Source organism: Zonotrichia albicollis, chromosome 3 (assembly GCF_047830755.1).
Source record: "Zonotrichia albicollis isolate bZonAlb1 chromosome 3, bZonAlb1.hap1, whole genome shotgun sequence".
Taxonomy (NCBI): Eukaryota; Metazoa; Chordata; class Aves; order Passeriformes; family Passerellidae; genus Zonotrichia; species Zonotrichia albicollis.
Genome location: NC_133821.1, coordinates 46587735 through 46601707, shown reverse-complemented (window position 1 = coordinate 46601707; position 13973 = coordinate 46587735). Strand labels below are relative to the sequence as shown.

Below are 13973 nucleotides of genomic sequence, written 5' to 3'. Positions count from 1 at the left end.
AGCTGTTACTGGAACTCCATGTCTTTGGTTGATTGGCAAAATTGGCAAAACAGCACCTGGTTCTTTGCATTGAAACGCAAAAAACGTGATTTACAATGCTACAAGTTGAAATGTAGATTCCGAGGCAGATTTCTGGAAGCTCCCATGCCATGCCAAGTGTTCAAAAAATGGACAAAATTGAGCTGAAGTGAGGACTCCAGAAAATTAAGATCTAAGGTAGAGCCTTTGACATCTTGCTCTATAGTGCATGCAGTGTTTTTGCTTTACATGTGTTTAATTATTTCTCCCAGATTAAAAGAAGCTGCAAAAGCGCTGTTTAGTGTTACTGTTTTGTAGAGTGTTAATATAAAGGGCTGTATAAATGTTTGGAAGGATGTGATTATAAAGAAAAAAATACTTTCATGTATCTATAATGTCTTCAATTTAAGTAATTCTTGTAGAAATGTAACCGGTCGGTAGTTTCTATTAGATTTTTGCTGTTAGATTTTTAAACCTTCTCCTTTATTTTTCCTGAGGTGTTCCATATAAAGCTAGATCAGATTTGGTGGGATTAGGGTGCATGTAGGTAATACATTTGATAAAAAAGACTGGTGCAACAGGTCTTCCTGTCTGTGAAATAGGTAGAATATTGACAAACATCATGAGACCCAGCATGTTGTTGATTTTGAGTTTCAAATGTTTTCAACCAATTTATTTTAGGATAAACTACCACAAATGGAAACAAAAGCAAAAGTGCATAGTTTTCACTTGATGGTCTCAAATATATTTTCTTCTTCCCTGCATTGGGCTATTATTGGATTCTTCTTTTTTTTTTTCTTTTAATTTTTACTGTAGGGTTTAGCTGAGAATAAAAGCACATTAGGACCAGAAGAAGTCCGTAAATCTGCTTTGACGCTTGTAATGGGTGCCCTTGATAATCCTAACCCTATTCTGAGATGTGCAGCAGGTGAAGCTCTTGGCAGAATGGCTCAAGTGGTTGGAGAAGCCTCTTTCATTGCTAGAATGGCTCAGTACAGTTTTGATAAGTAAGTTGATTTTAATTCAGAAAATGAAATAAAATAGTAATTTAATATAATATGTAATCTAATGTAGTTTGGAAGATTCCTTTTCTAAATACCATATTCATTATTCTGTTCTTTCGTGCTCGATTCCTATGGTTACACAGATCTAAGAAACCTTTAAACAGATTCTTCTCTTTTGGATTTATTTCATGTGAGGAATAAAAGCTGACTTGTTAAACGCTTGGAATGTGAAATGATACTGATGAACAGCTTTTGAGGAGTTACCTGAAGGTGACTAAACTGTATCAGATAGATAAGCACAGATTACATTAAGTATGTCAGTAATGTCAATTATGTAATAGTGGTTCTGTTTCACTCTCTACACATTGATTTAACTGATTTACTGGCCTGTATTTTTTTTCATATTCTGTTGTTTGTCTTGGGTCTTTAGAAAGATATCTGGTAGAAGCAACAATACAGTATGTTTCCCAATTTCTTACCTAAATTTAAGGCATCAGCATATTTCTGAATCAGAATGCAGTTGCCTCAGGGCTACAGCCCTTGTTTTTGGCTGGGCCAGGTGCATGAGCATGGCCTCAGTCCAGCTCTCTTACCTCTGAGTAGTTAAATTTTTCTCACCCTTTCATCTTGTAATAAAGTACATCATCCTTGCTGTCTTTCATTGAATTTCTATTACTGGGACTTCCCTTGGTTTCTTATCTAGATTAACTTGTTAGTGGTTGTCATTCTGTTGACAGTCAAGTGATTTTTTTTTATATTTGAGATGTGCATTTACTTTGTTGTTTGCTGATGGCCGAGAGCGTGCATGTTTCTCCTATACAGTCAACCTGGGGAAAAAATCTTTGTCCTTATTAGGAAATCCCTCTTCCTCACCCGCTGAAAAGGGTTCTAATTACTAAGTGATGTATGTGACATGCACTCAGAAGCAGTATTGTGGAAAATACTCAATAAGTCAATGCATACAACTTCCTGCAACCAAATAATTCAAAATGCAACTCATTCTGTTTCAGTTTCATTATAAAAGGCTTTTTATTTAAAAAAATAAAAAGGCTCTCTTGCAAAAGCCATAAAAATCAGCTGTAGAAGAAAACAGCTATATAAAAAAACTGGATTTGCCAGTTTTTCATTTCTCAGTGTGTGTTGTCATTTTTTTATTCTTAATTCCTTTTTACATCAGTGGTTTTGGAATGATTATTAAATTAGTCTGCTCTGAAACAATTGCAAAATCTGGATTCTTTTTCTATATCTGTCTAAACTCTTCTTCATCTAAAAGGTCAAGTTCTAACCAGAAAAAAAGAAAATAATTATTAAAATACCTTATTTTCCTCTTGTTTTATATGTAACCTGGATTAATAGCAATCTAGAGTAAGTACATTGTTTTTGCTGTTGTTTAAGCTTCTCAAGATTTTGTAAGATGGCCTGCAAAACTATTAGTCTTTTGCACTGTTGTGGTACTTCTAAGATTCTGTGTAACAAACTTACCTAATGAAGTGATTTCTTTATATTTTAACATTGATAGGTTAAAATCTGCTCGAGATGTTGTATCAAGAACAGGGCATTCCTTGGCTCTGGGTTGTCTCCATCGTTATGTTGGTGGAATAGGTTCTGGACAGCATTTGAAAACTAGTGTCAGTATTCTCTTGGCTTTGGCACAAGATGGAACCTCTCCTGAAGTCCAGGTAAAAAAAAAAACAACAATCACCACAAAATTACTCAAAATGTTCAAGATGAAGATTAAAAATTAAGCTACATGTTCAGATATTCTTTAGTAGATGTTGTCACATGTAAGATGTGTAGCGTGTGCCGGGGAGTGTGAAGAAAGTGAATCTTTTCTTACAAACTCCCAGAGTACAGAATCCCAAAGATACAGTGTAATTAAAATGTAACTTCATGGCAATTTAGGGAGGCAGTTGGAAGTGGTCAGGTTAATTCAGAAGGACATGTGTCTGCTTGTCAGCTGTGCCAGAGTGATGCACTGTGGGCATATTCCAAACTGCCTTTACAGCAACACATGCTAGTATTGTCTTTGCTGCCTAAAAGGAAGCTTTTAATAGCTGGTGGCTGACATGTAATCACTTACTGGAGTCTCAGGTGATGAGCAGTAGTTTCCTTTGCAGATATCACATACACAGGACATCATCTTTGCAGGGTTATGTTATGAACACAGAAATCTGTTGCAAGCGAAATTGCAGTTAGGGGGCAGAAGGGGAATCAGTAGGAGGCAAGTCTAAGATAGGGAGGGATTTCTGTCTGCTGTGGACTATAGGTTTGTGAAGTCTCACAGGAGGACATCTTGACTGCTAAAGTTGCTGGTCTAATAGAAAGGGGACTGAACATGCTGTTGAAAGAGTAATGGTTTTGGAGAGTAGTGGGACTTTATACCCACAGCCTGAGAAGATGAAGCCCCCAGTAACTATAAAGAATCATACTTACACCTTGGTTTACTGTTAACTTGATAGAACATGCACTTGAGTTCCTTCTTACTTCTTTTCCTCAGGGCAGTAAAAAAAACAAAGTAACACGGTTTATCAGTTGGGAAGACAAGCCTAGTTTTTTTTGGAGATAGTGTTAAAAAAATCTATAAATACAGCTTTAAGTCTCTTTTGAATTTTCTTAGTTTAAGGAAAGATAATGTGCAATTTACATATGTAACCAACTTCAAGTATGAGTGGGTAATTTGAGGTATGTAATTGTGCACCAGTAATTCCAAAAAGAAATTGGAAAGGTTAATGTTTTATAAAAAAAAAAAAAAAAAGAAAAATAAGTATAAAGGGGAAGTCCAGGCTGAACTTGCATATCTACCTTACTCTCTGTTGAGAATAGAGCACCCTGCCACTGTGAAAAACTAAGCTTTTAAACCTCATCCCTCACTGAATCAGTGTGGTTACACAGAAACTGTGTGGAAGTATGAATAATGGAAGTTTACAGGAATGAAAGGATAAGCTGTAATGTGCTACCACAGGATTAGGACTGTAGAGGTAGTTAGATGGTTGCTAGTGCTAATGGCTTTTGGATTGCATCAGAGGGGATTAAAAGGCAGCAATTTAAAGGCAGGTTTTCCAGCTTATTCCTAAGAGTCTAGCTTTGTAGTAGTAATAGTCTTTTGTCTTAGTCATGTGTTTAATGTGAGAAAATTCTGAAGCAGGATCATTTAGTAGGGTGTTATGGGGAGATAGCTAATGCTTTCAGGTATGTCAGTGGAATTTATTTCCAATGAAGTGTCAGTATTTAAAAGGACAGTCCTCTTACCTGCTTCTTGCTTTGACAATTACAATAAATTACTTTGCTCTTTTGTTGTTTACTCACCTTCAACTGAAACAGGTCTGTCTTTCACCATTTTTCCCCTCATGCTATAGTACACTGACTGAACAATACTGCTTTTTTCTCTTGTACTGCTAATAAGAAAGTTAGAAAGATGCATGTGAACCTTTCAGCTTGTCATGAAAATAATTTCCTATTGGAATATAAAAGACCATCTCTGCTAAGGGCTTTGTAAGTTGCCCATTTCAGACTCTGCCTCCAGTTTTATAGTGGAATGATTTGCTCTTTCTCCTGTTCCAAGTCACTTTTCTTTTTTATTTTTTGTTTTAAGTGGATGTGTTGTTTGTGCTTGTATTTTTCTTTGAAGTTCTTAAGCATATTTTTTCTCAAATTCTTTGTCACCTCATTTCCATTATCCCCAGAACTGCTGATAACCAAACAATATGTTAGATATATTGAAACTCAGGTGATTGCTTGAGGTCTGGGAAATTTGGAAACACTTCTGGAGTCAGAGTAGTAAATTAGATGTGCTTAAGAACAGGAGTACAGAGCTAGGCTCCAACTGCATAAAAAACTGTTTAATTTCCTGAATGCATTACTGAAAAAACCTTCCTTTGTGTTTGTGGTAGACCTGGTCTCTCCATTCCCTTGCCTTGATCGTGGATTCCAGTGGGCCAATGTACCGTGGGTACGTGGAGCCGACGCTGTCACTCGTTCTCACGCTGCTCTTGACTGTCCCACCATCACACACAGAAGTGCATCAGTGCCTGGGCAGGTGCCTTGGGGCTATAATAACTACTGTTGGGCCTGAGCTGCAAGGTGAGTGGCAATTTGATGTGAAACAGAAAATCTACCTTGTATAAAGATGATATTATAACCTTAAATGGAAGAATATAAGTTTTTGTTAGTTACAGGTGGGGGGGCAGTGTTGGCTGTTTCAGTCACAGTCATGCAAACAACCTCATGCTGATCCTCTTTGTGACTGCCTGGGGCTTTTTTGACTGCAGTTTGAGATTTGTATAAAGAAGTTGCAGTGATGTATGGTGTTTTGGCTAATGGTAAATTTGCATGGTAGGTAAGCCATGGAACCCTTGCTGCATATTTTACTGGGTGTATCTTTGTGGGCCATCAGACAAGCTTTTTCCTCCATTTTTTTAAGATGTTTATTTAATTTTAAGCTGATGGCAAGAGCTTAAGTTTGATTCAATGGGTGATACTGTGAACTATAACTAATTTCCATTGATTCTTGATATCCTTAGATCTCTGTACCTTATGGTAGAGACTTAAAATCTTGTCATGCCGAACACTGTGTCTGAAATTCTGTGCCTCAGGTGTTAAAACCACAGATTTGTGACTTTGTCTAACTGGGATTTTTAGGACTATTTATAGGATGATCTTTGATCTCTCTGGTCTAGAATGCCAGAGAGGCACTAATGGAATTTTAACTCTAAATGGCTAGACTTAAGATTTTAATTATGACATAATTCTAGGTTGTTTAAAAGAACTTGTGTATCTGTTAACCTTTTGACCTGGAATATGGTTAACTTTTAAAATAACAACTTAAGTAGAATGCCTTCTGCAGGTTATATTTCTGTAATTGAAAATATTTTTATAAACCCGATGTGGATTAATTCTTAAAAAGCAGAATTGGATTGTTCTTCAAATCAAATACTGTTCTTTTAAAATGCTTGTTCTACAGAGCATAGATGAGTGCTGCTCATCTGTTGGAGCTAATTAAAATTGTCTGCATAGATAGATATGAACTTAAAGCGTTACCTGATATTTTAGGAAATGGCTCAGTGCGTGAAATGTTGCTTCTACATATATAGAATGAAAGAAACTTTTAAAATCTAACTTCAGATAATTAACTGGTTTCATGACCTGAGAAGATAGTCTCACAGTATTTCTGACTGGAGATTATTGATCCAGAATTTTATTTGGACAGCATGTTACTTAACTGAGCTAAAATAGAGATACTGAAACACTGCAGTGTTTCTCATTTGCATGGTAAATCAGAAAAGTTGCATGTTAATTTGAGAACTCTTTTTTTTGTGTTATTGAAGCTTTAATAAATCTTGCTTCTCAAAGGTTTAAAGTCTGCAGATGTGATAGAAAAGTTTTGCTGTGTTAAGGATATCCTCTTACATGATTAGGTAACGGAGCTACGATTTCAACAATCCGTTCTTCCTGTTTGGTGGGATGTGCAATCACACAAGACCATTCAGACTCACTTGTTCAGGCAGCTGCTATATCCTGCCTTCAGCAGCTCCATATGTTTGCACCACGGCATGTCAACCTGTCCAGTCTGGTTCCCAGTCTTTGTGTGAGTATCAAGTGCATCCCTTTTGGTCCTCCAAGTTTTTTGCATGTGCTTAGCAGAGGACAGGGAAAATATTTAGCAAGATGTCAAGGATAGCCATATGTAATAAGCAAGTAATATTTGTAAAAACCCTGGAGTCCCCAAGCTATTTTACATATTTTCAGAATGCTGCCCAAACTGAAGTCATAGGGGCTGATTGTTTTTCACCCTCAGTAGTGTAAGATAGCAAGCATTTATGAATAATATAACTGAGTAAAAAAGGTTCTGAAATGCTCTGTTTGCTCCAACTGGTTGCATGCAAAGAGGGAAGTGAGCAAGCTGGGAATAGATAGCAGATGTTGGATTTATGTTACCACTGTCAGAATATTAGGGGCTGACATACAAACTCTTGTGCTGTTGCTGTTAATGTTGCCACCTTCTTTCATTAGTGTTCTGTCAGCAAGTCCTGGCTTGAAGGCCTGGAAGTAAGTCAAAGACTTGAACCCAAAACATACCAAATATAAATATAAGAGGAAAGGGGGTGTGGTTTTGGTGCAGGTTGGTGGTTTTTTTTTAAATAATTACTATTATAAAAGTTATTTTTAGAGGGTTCAGTAGTCCAAAACTGAGATATTTTAAATGCTTCTCCCTAATGTCTATTAGATGTTTCGCAAGCTTGTTTATGCTGTTCTTTGTGGCGCTGATGACTCAGTGTTACCTGAAGGAATGCAATCCTACTTATGTCAACACTGGACCTTTTTCTTAGTATGCCATCCAGATTTTCCCTAGGGCATCCTATCATGATTAGGTGCTTCTCCTCAGCCCTGTGCACACCCAAGCCCCACCCTGCCCCAAGCACTCCTGAGAGTGCAGTGTATTTACAGAACCTGTCACTTGTCCCTTCACAAAATGTTGCATGAAAGGGGTGCAGCACACCCAGAAGGAGATAAGCTCTTTTGTATGAATATGATGTACATCAGGAGAGATAATCCTTACAGCCATTTGCTCTGTAAATACCAGTGGATGATGTTACAGACAGTGAAGTTTGTACGTGAATAATTAGTGCTGTTTTGAAACTTTTTTCCCATGGTTTTCTCCTGTTTCTCTCCTGATAGTTTATGGTCTTCTGCTAAATGAAAGCTATTTTTGTTTTCCTTTCTCATATTCCTTACTTTCAAGTTGTACTTGGTTTGTTAGGATTTCCTCTGAGTTGTCTTGGGCATTTCTTCATACTGCAAATGCATAGTTACGTAGGCAAGGTCTGCCTTAGCTGCACCATTAGCCAACTCTTCAGAATGGAATTCATGCCAGGTATCAAAATTAAACCATGCAGTTCCACACTCTCGTTTTAATTTCTTCTTACTGCGTTGGCTTCATAACTTGTAGATATTTGTTTTGTAGCTTGAATCATGGAATACCCTTTACATTAATAAATCTCCCGAATGTTCTGTGTTTTAGGTCATTGAAACAACCTCAGTTGTGATATTTAGAAGTTCTTTAAAGACAGCCCGTTTTTTTAGTACTAAATTCTTGTATATTCATATGTGGAATAAAGATGTGCTGTTAAAATCTTTATAAACTGTAGAACCCTTTCATTTAGGGAAGCATTTTCCATCCCCATAATAACGTAATACCAAGAGAGCTAGTGGATATTTGGTTTATTGAAACCAAATTACCCTGGAGTAAATAAAGAGTTAGAGTTTCTTAAAGGGCACTCTTCACCTCTTTCATTGTGGAAAAGCATTCACTTTTCTGTGGAGCTATTTCCTCTCAGAAAAATAGAGACCATGCACAGTTCTTCTGTAAGGAAAATATTTGCTTGTGCTAAAGGTGATTCAAAGGAATTAGCAAAGAAATCTTATGCTGTGTTATTGAGAGGCACTTTTAATAACTTAATGCTATAGATTCTGTTACTAATGGGAAATGCAGGTTTTATTATAGCTGTCATGTTCAGTGCACCTGATAACGGCGTTTTTGTTCAAAAGAAAGTGGTTTACAGCTATAGCAGAATATGAGGCAGAGTAGTACTGGAGTGTAACAAATTGGAAACTGTAATTAATCCAAATCGCAGTGGCACAGTAGTTCCGATATTTAAGCTTTTATCTCTTTAGCCAGACAGCTGTCATCTCTGTGTATGTCAGCTATATTTTGATATTTGTATATTATGAAAAGTGCTTGCTTCTGAACCTTCAGAACTTGATTCCCAGCAGCTCACACATGGGCTTATAACTGAAAAATGGAATGTTTTTAGTCCTTAGCAGCATTGATTTATTGGTCCTGGGGTGCTGCAGTTCACTCACCTGTGGTGGGTTTGACTTTCAGGTCCATTTGTGCAGCTCTCACTTGCTGCTGCGCCGGGCTGCGGTGGCGTGTTTGCGGCAGCTGGCTCAGAGGGAAGCGTCAGAGGTGTGTGAATATGCCATGAGCTTGGCAAAGAACGCTGGAGACAAAGAGAGCAGTGCCATCAGTACGTATTTCTTTCATGTGGCCTTTTTGAAACAGTGCAGATGTGTGCATATGTGTGCTTTGCCTTCAAAAAGAAAGGGGAGACCCCCAAAACCCCCTTGTACTCTTAATGAGAAAAACCCTTAACTGTCCCTTCTGACTTCGGTAACTTCTGGCCACACCCCTGCTTTTACCTCTGGAATCTTGTTTGTAGCTTAGCTATTTGTGAAATTCAGACTTAAACCTCTCTCTCTCTCTCTCATTAAGGCTGGCAATCAAATAGGGAACATGGTATATACACAGTGGAAGCATTTAAAGTTATTTTACAATTATTTTACTGTATGGTATTATAGCTCTTGTTATTTTGAAAATTGACTTAATGGTGTGCTGTTTGATCCAGATGCTTGGCTGTGTTATATTCTGTCAGCATCATATCTGCAATACCTGTGGACTTTGCTGGCTGGTCTAATTCTTACATGTATCATTTTATTTTGAAAATAGGAGGCTCAACAGTGTTGATCAGCACAGTCTTCATACAGATGCAGAATTGTTACTTACCTTACTCAAATGATACCAGTGATGTTTGTCTCTAAGAGGAGTCTTTAGAGTCCAGTACTGTTAGATTTTTTACAAATTCATGGGCTATATGCCCTGAAGAGAGGATTTTTTTTACTTTTTAAACTAACTCTTGGAGGTGTTATTTGCCTTGCAGATGAAATTAATTGCTGTATTAGAATCAATAACATCTTGGTGATCTTTGATTGAGCTATACACACACAGGTACTCAATGACCAATTCAAATCTGCTGCATGAAATTTTAAAACTGAGTTCCTGATTTTAGAAAAGCTTTTCTCCTTCTCATTTTGCAGACATGAATCCTTTTGCACCAGGGGCCGGCTCTCGGCGAGAAGCGCACTGCCGGCACCAGGGGGTTAATATCACAGAGACGGGCCTGGAGGGCGTCCTGTTCGGGATGCTGGATCGAGAGACCGATCGGAAACTCTGCTCAGATATCCACGACACTCTGGGACACATGCTTTCATCTCTGGCCGTGGAAAACCTTTCTCACTGGCTCATGCTTTGTAAGGATGTCCTTGCAGCTTCCAGTGGTAAGTGTTCTGTCTCATTCACATAAATGTTGGTATGTCCTTAGCATTAGTGTGTTCTGGCAGTATTGGTTTGGAGCTTCTCTTTTATCCTAGCTGAGATGCAGGTATTGTATACAGAATTTGATTGTAGTGCCATTAAGCTGCCATAGAAACAAGGAATTATAGATGTTAAGTTTCAGAATATTACTTGTAAAAGTAAAAAGTTAGCTGCTTGAAGTAAGATTTCCAATGGAGAAGAATGGTGTTTGGCATTTCAGTATCTTAGTGAAAGCAGACATCCTTTTTAGCCTGTATACATCAGTATTGTACAGAGAGAAGACCTCTGTACACATTCTGATCTTTCTTTTATGAGGTTTTGTGAATTACTGATGTGATGCTGGGTTACCATGGTGATGAAATTTTTGTTTGTTGTTCAGCCTTGCAGATTTGTTTGCACAGACTTTGTCCTCTGAGACCTTATTCCTGTTTTTCAGCTTGTAGGATGGTTATGACGCAGAATCCGCTCATTTCCATTGCATTTATACTTGTTTATTGGCATGTGTGAGTTCATCCTGAAGCTGTTTCTAAATGCTGCCAGCTTTACATTTACTGATGAGTAATGCTACCAATAATTTCTTTATGCAATGTGGTTACCACAAATCTGCCCAGTGAGAAAGACCTCATTTCCTGAGGTTTAAATGGGCGTGGCTTTTTGTTATTTCATGTGGATGGGTCCTTAAATTTTTACATGGTTGTCCAATTTCTTATTTATTTATTAGTAGGTGACATGTCTCAGAGAAAACCATATTTAAATGAATTTCTCTCAGGTGTATTGTAAGCCAGCAACTTCACTTTGATCTCCTTTGATCCCACTAACTGGCATATGACCAAAATGTGGTTTGCTTTTAAGCAGAGATTTACAAATCAGCCACATAAGGTCCTGGATGCCTTCTCAAAAGGCTGTTGTTATGCATTAGCATCATCCATGTTTGATTTGCCATGGCCTTTTTCTTTATTGAACGTCTTGGCCCTTCAGTTGCTTAAATTTAGACTTTCTAAGAAGCATGCCTTAGTTTCTAAGAAGCATGCGTTGCAATAATTTCCTTTAATTCTCTTCTAATTATTGCTGGGGTAATTTTTGTCAGTTTTTTGGCATTTTGCTGATTTAGACCTTGTCATTGAGGATTTATGTTTTCATTTCTGAATTGCAAAAGTATATATGCGTGTTTGGTGAGGAATTTTTTGGCCCATGTTCAGCTTTTGTTTTTTTATGTAATCCCTGAAATAATTTTTATTTTCTGAAATGGAGTCTCTAACCTACACTTAGAGAAAATAACTTTTTGAATGTTAGTCACATTTTTGGGTGCTATCAGTGGCTTACTGGGCTGCATAGCTGTCCCATGGCAAGGAGCTTGGTAATTTTGTTTCAGTTTAATTTACTTTTTGTCTTCTACTTGAAGTGGCAGCTGAATAATTCAAAGCTGAGCTGATTCTTTTATTCTGAGCCTGATAATTCTTTTAATTCAGTGCCTTATCTTGTTTATTGGCAATTTAATTGGTTAATTTACAAAATTGGGCAATTTAGATATGGGATTCAGCTATAGTTGGTAACTGGAGAATTAATATTCACAGGAATTAATCTCATAACATGTAAGATAAATAAAGGGTAATTTAATCCAGAACAGAGGTGAAAACCATTTCTTTTAATGACGCACTCTTCTTTTGGACATTTGTCAAATGTTTCTACAGAAGAATTAGTCTGCTCTGAATCTCAATATAAGGAAATTCTTGAGCTCATGTGCTTAACTGCCTTCTGTGGATTTTAACAGTGGCATGTTTCTATTCCTTTTAATTGTTCTATGTCATAGACATGAGCACTGCTGCTCCCTTGGGAGGAGGGAAGGATGAGGAGCTGGAGAAGAAGGATGAGATGGATGATGACACGATGTTTACCACCTTGGGTGAAGAGGACAAGTCCAAGCCTTCTGTGGCACCTCGCTGGGCCACCCGCGTGTTTGCGGCAGACTGTCTGTGCCGGGTGATCATGCTGTGTGAGAATGCCAACAAGGCTCACTTCGACCTGGCACTGGCTCGTTCAGCCAGACTTAAAAACCCAAAAAGTAATTGCATGCTTTGGTTTTGTTTTTAATTTTTTATTGTCATTTTGGCACCTCTTTACAGCTTAAGATTACACAACCAAGAAAAAAGATATTAAGCACGTGTTCTTTCATTCAAATGGTCAAAGCCGAAGGAAATGCCCAGCAATAATCAATAAAACTGTGTCTTTATAACCACTGTAGTTACACTGCCATGAGCACAAAGGATGAGGTTTTCTGGAACATACCAGTTTTGAAAGATTGGTCTGCTTAAGGGGAAAAAAACTGTAGAGATGCAAGGGTTTTCTCAATTCTGAAACAGAAGCAATAAACTTCTAGCTAAGGGCAAGTTGGGAGTGTTTTCAGAGTTTAATGTAATGACAGCAATGAATTAAACTTGAGATTATTTTAGCATCTCCAATCTAAAGATTTAGATGCTAGAAAAGAAAAAAAGAAGGGATCAAGCTAGGTAATTATTGCCATGGCATTGGCTGCAGAGGGAGGGGAATGTGGGAGGGAGTTATAAAAAGACATAGACTTTATAAGGTTTGTTCTTTTGGTATCCATGAGAGTGATAAATCTTTGTTTTCAAGCTCATGTTCCAAAGATAGTTTTTGAGTTTAAGGATCAAAATTGAGAGGTCCTAGATGGCATAGTAGTTTTGTGAAGAAATGTTTTTCTTGAGTTGTCCCTGTTTGTGGTTGTTTGGATTCACCTGTGTAGTGCTCATGAGGACTTTGCGTATGTAGGATGAATATTTTGAGCATCCTGGAATGTGTGACATTAATGGATTTTGGTGTCTGTGTTGTTGAGGATATCTGTTATGATATGGAGAGTTATCAGGTCTTTGCCTGTGTTGCTTTAGTGCAGCCTGGTTCCAGCACTGTGCATTGCTTTTGTGAGAATCTGGTTTTTGACTTGATTTGAGGCCAAGGCCACTGAAGACTAGGAAGGAACAATTTCAGGAAAGTTTATTTTGTCATGGCATTGCATTACAAAGAAAATAATGAAATAACTGCTGCTTATAGGGCCCTGCAGAGAATTGCATATCATAGTCTGGAGGATTTTATCTATTTATTTAAAGTGAACTTTGACATGTTCGGTATCATTGTAAAAAGGAAAACTCAGCAAAATTCTGCCCCCCCTTCCCCAAATGCAGCTTCTACAGATTTTACTGTTGTCTCTGACGGTCTGAAAAAGTAAGTGCAGACTATCACTGTATTTTGGAGGTGATTTTCAGTCTTTCTTTACTGATTCATCTCTGAAAAGTTTCAGCCACAAAAACATTTTCCTTTTTTACCTTGAGACTTGAAAATAGCTTAGGCAACTTGTGGGTTTCATTAGTCACAGTGGATGTTGTTAAATAATTTATTTTCATGTTAGTTGTACAACATGTGGTAATTTCAAATTGAGAGTAAGAAAAACAATAAAATGACTACCTAGAGAAGAATAATCCTTTCAGAAATGTTACCAAGCATGTTGTCTGCATGCTTACAGCCTTGCATGTGGTTTTTGAGAGGAGAACCAGAGGCATACTCAGATTTAGGTGTTAACATCAGCAGGGGTCACTGTAAGCATAGGACTCGAGCAGGAGCAGGAATTGCCTTGAAGATTTTCTGTATGTTTGGGGGATCATTCAAATTAGCTTTACTAAATGTTTTAATATATTCCAAGCTACTTAGCCACATTTACATACTTCATTCTACACAATTTCTGTTCAGTTTTTAAGGTTGTCCTAGGAATAAAAGCCACAGAATTACTT

At 37.5% G+C, this 13973-nt stretch overlaps 1 protein-coding gene across 3 annotated transcripts in view; it reads left to right on the top strand.

Moving 5' to 3' along the window:
• Window positions 1-13973, top strand: part of HEATR5B (HEAT repeat containing 5B) — a 54217-nt gene that overhangs the window by 19669 nt on the left and 20575 nt on the right. For all 3 annotated transcript variants that reach the window (XM_005486526.4, XM_026793074.2, XM_026793073.2), the window contains exons 18-24: window positions 835-1025; window positions 2542-2701; window positions 4913-5102; window positions 6437-6606; window positions 8905-9049; window positions 9897-10136; window positions 11984-12235. In XM_005486526.4, coding sequence (XP_005486583.2) covers window positions 835-1025; window positions 2542-2701; window positions 4913-5102; window positions 6437-6606; window positions 8905-9049; window positions 9897-10136; window positions 11984-12235 — 1348 coding nt within the window. The remainder of the gene's footprint in view (window positions 1-834; window positions 1026-2541; window positions 2702-4912; window positions 5103-6436; window positions 6607-8904; window positions 9050-9896; window positions 10137-11983; window positions 12236-13973) is intronic.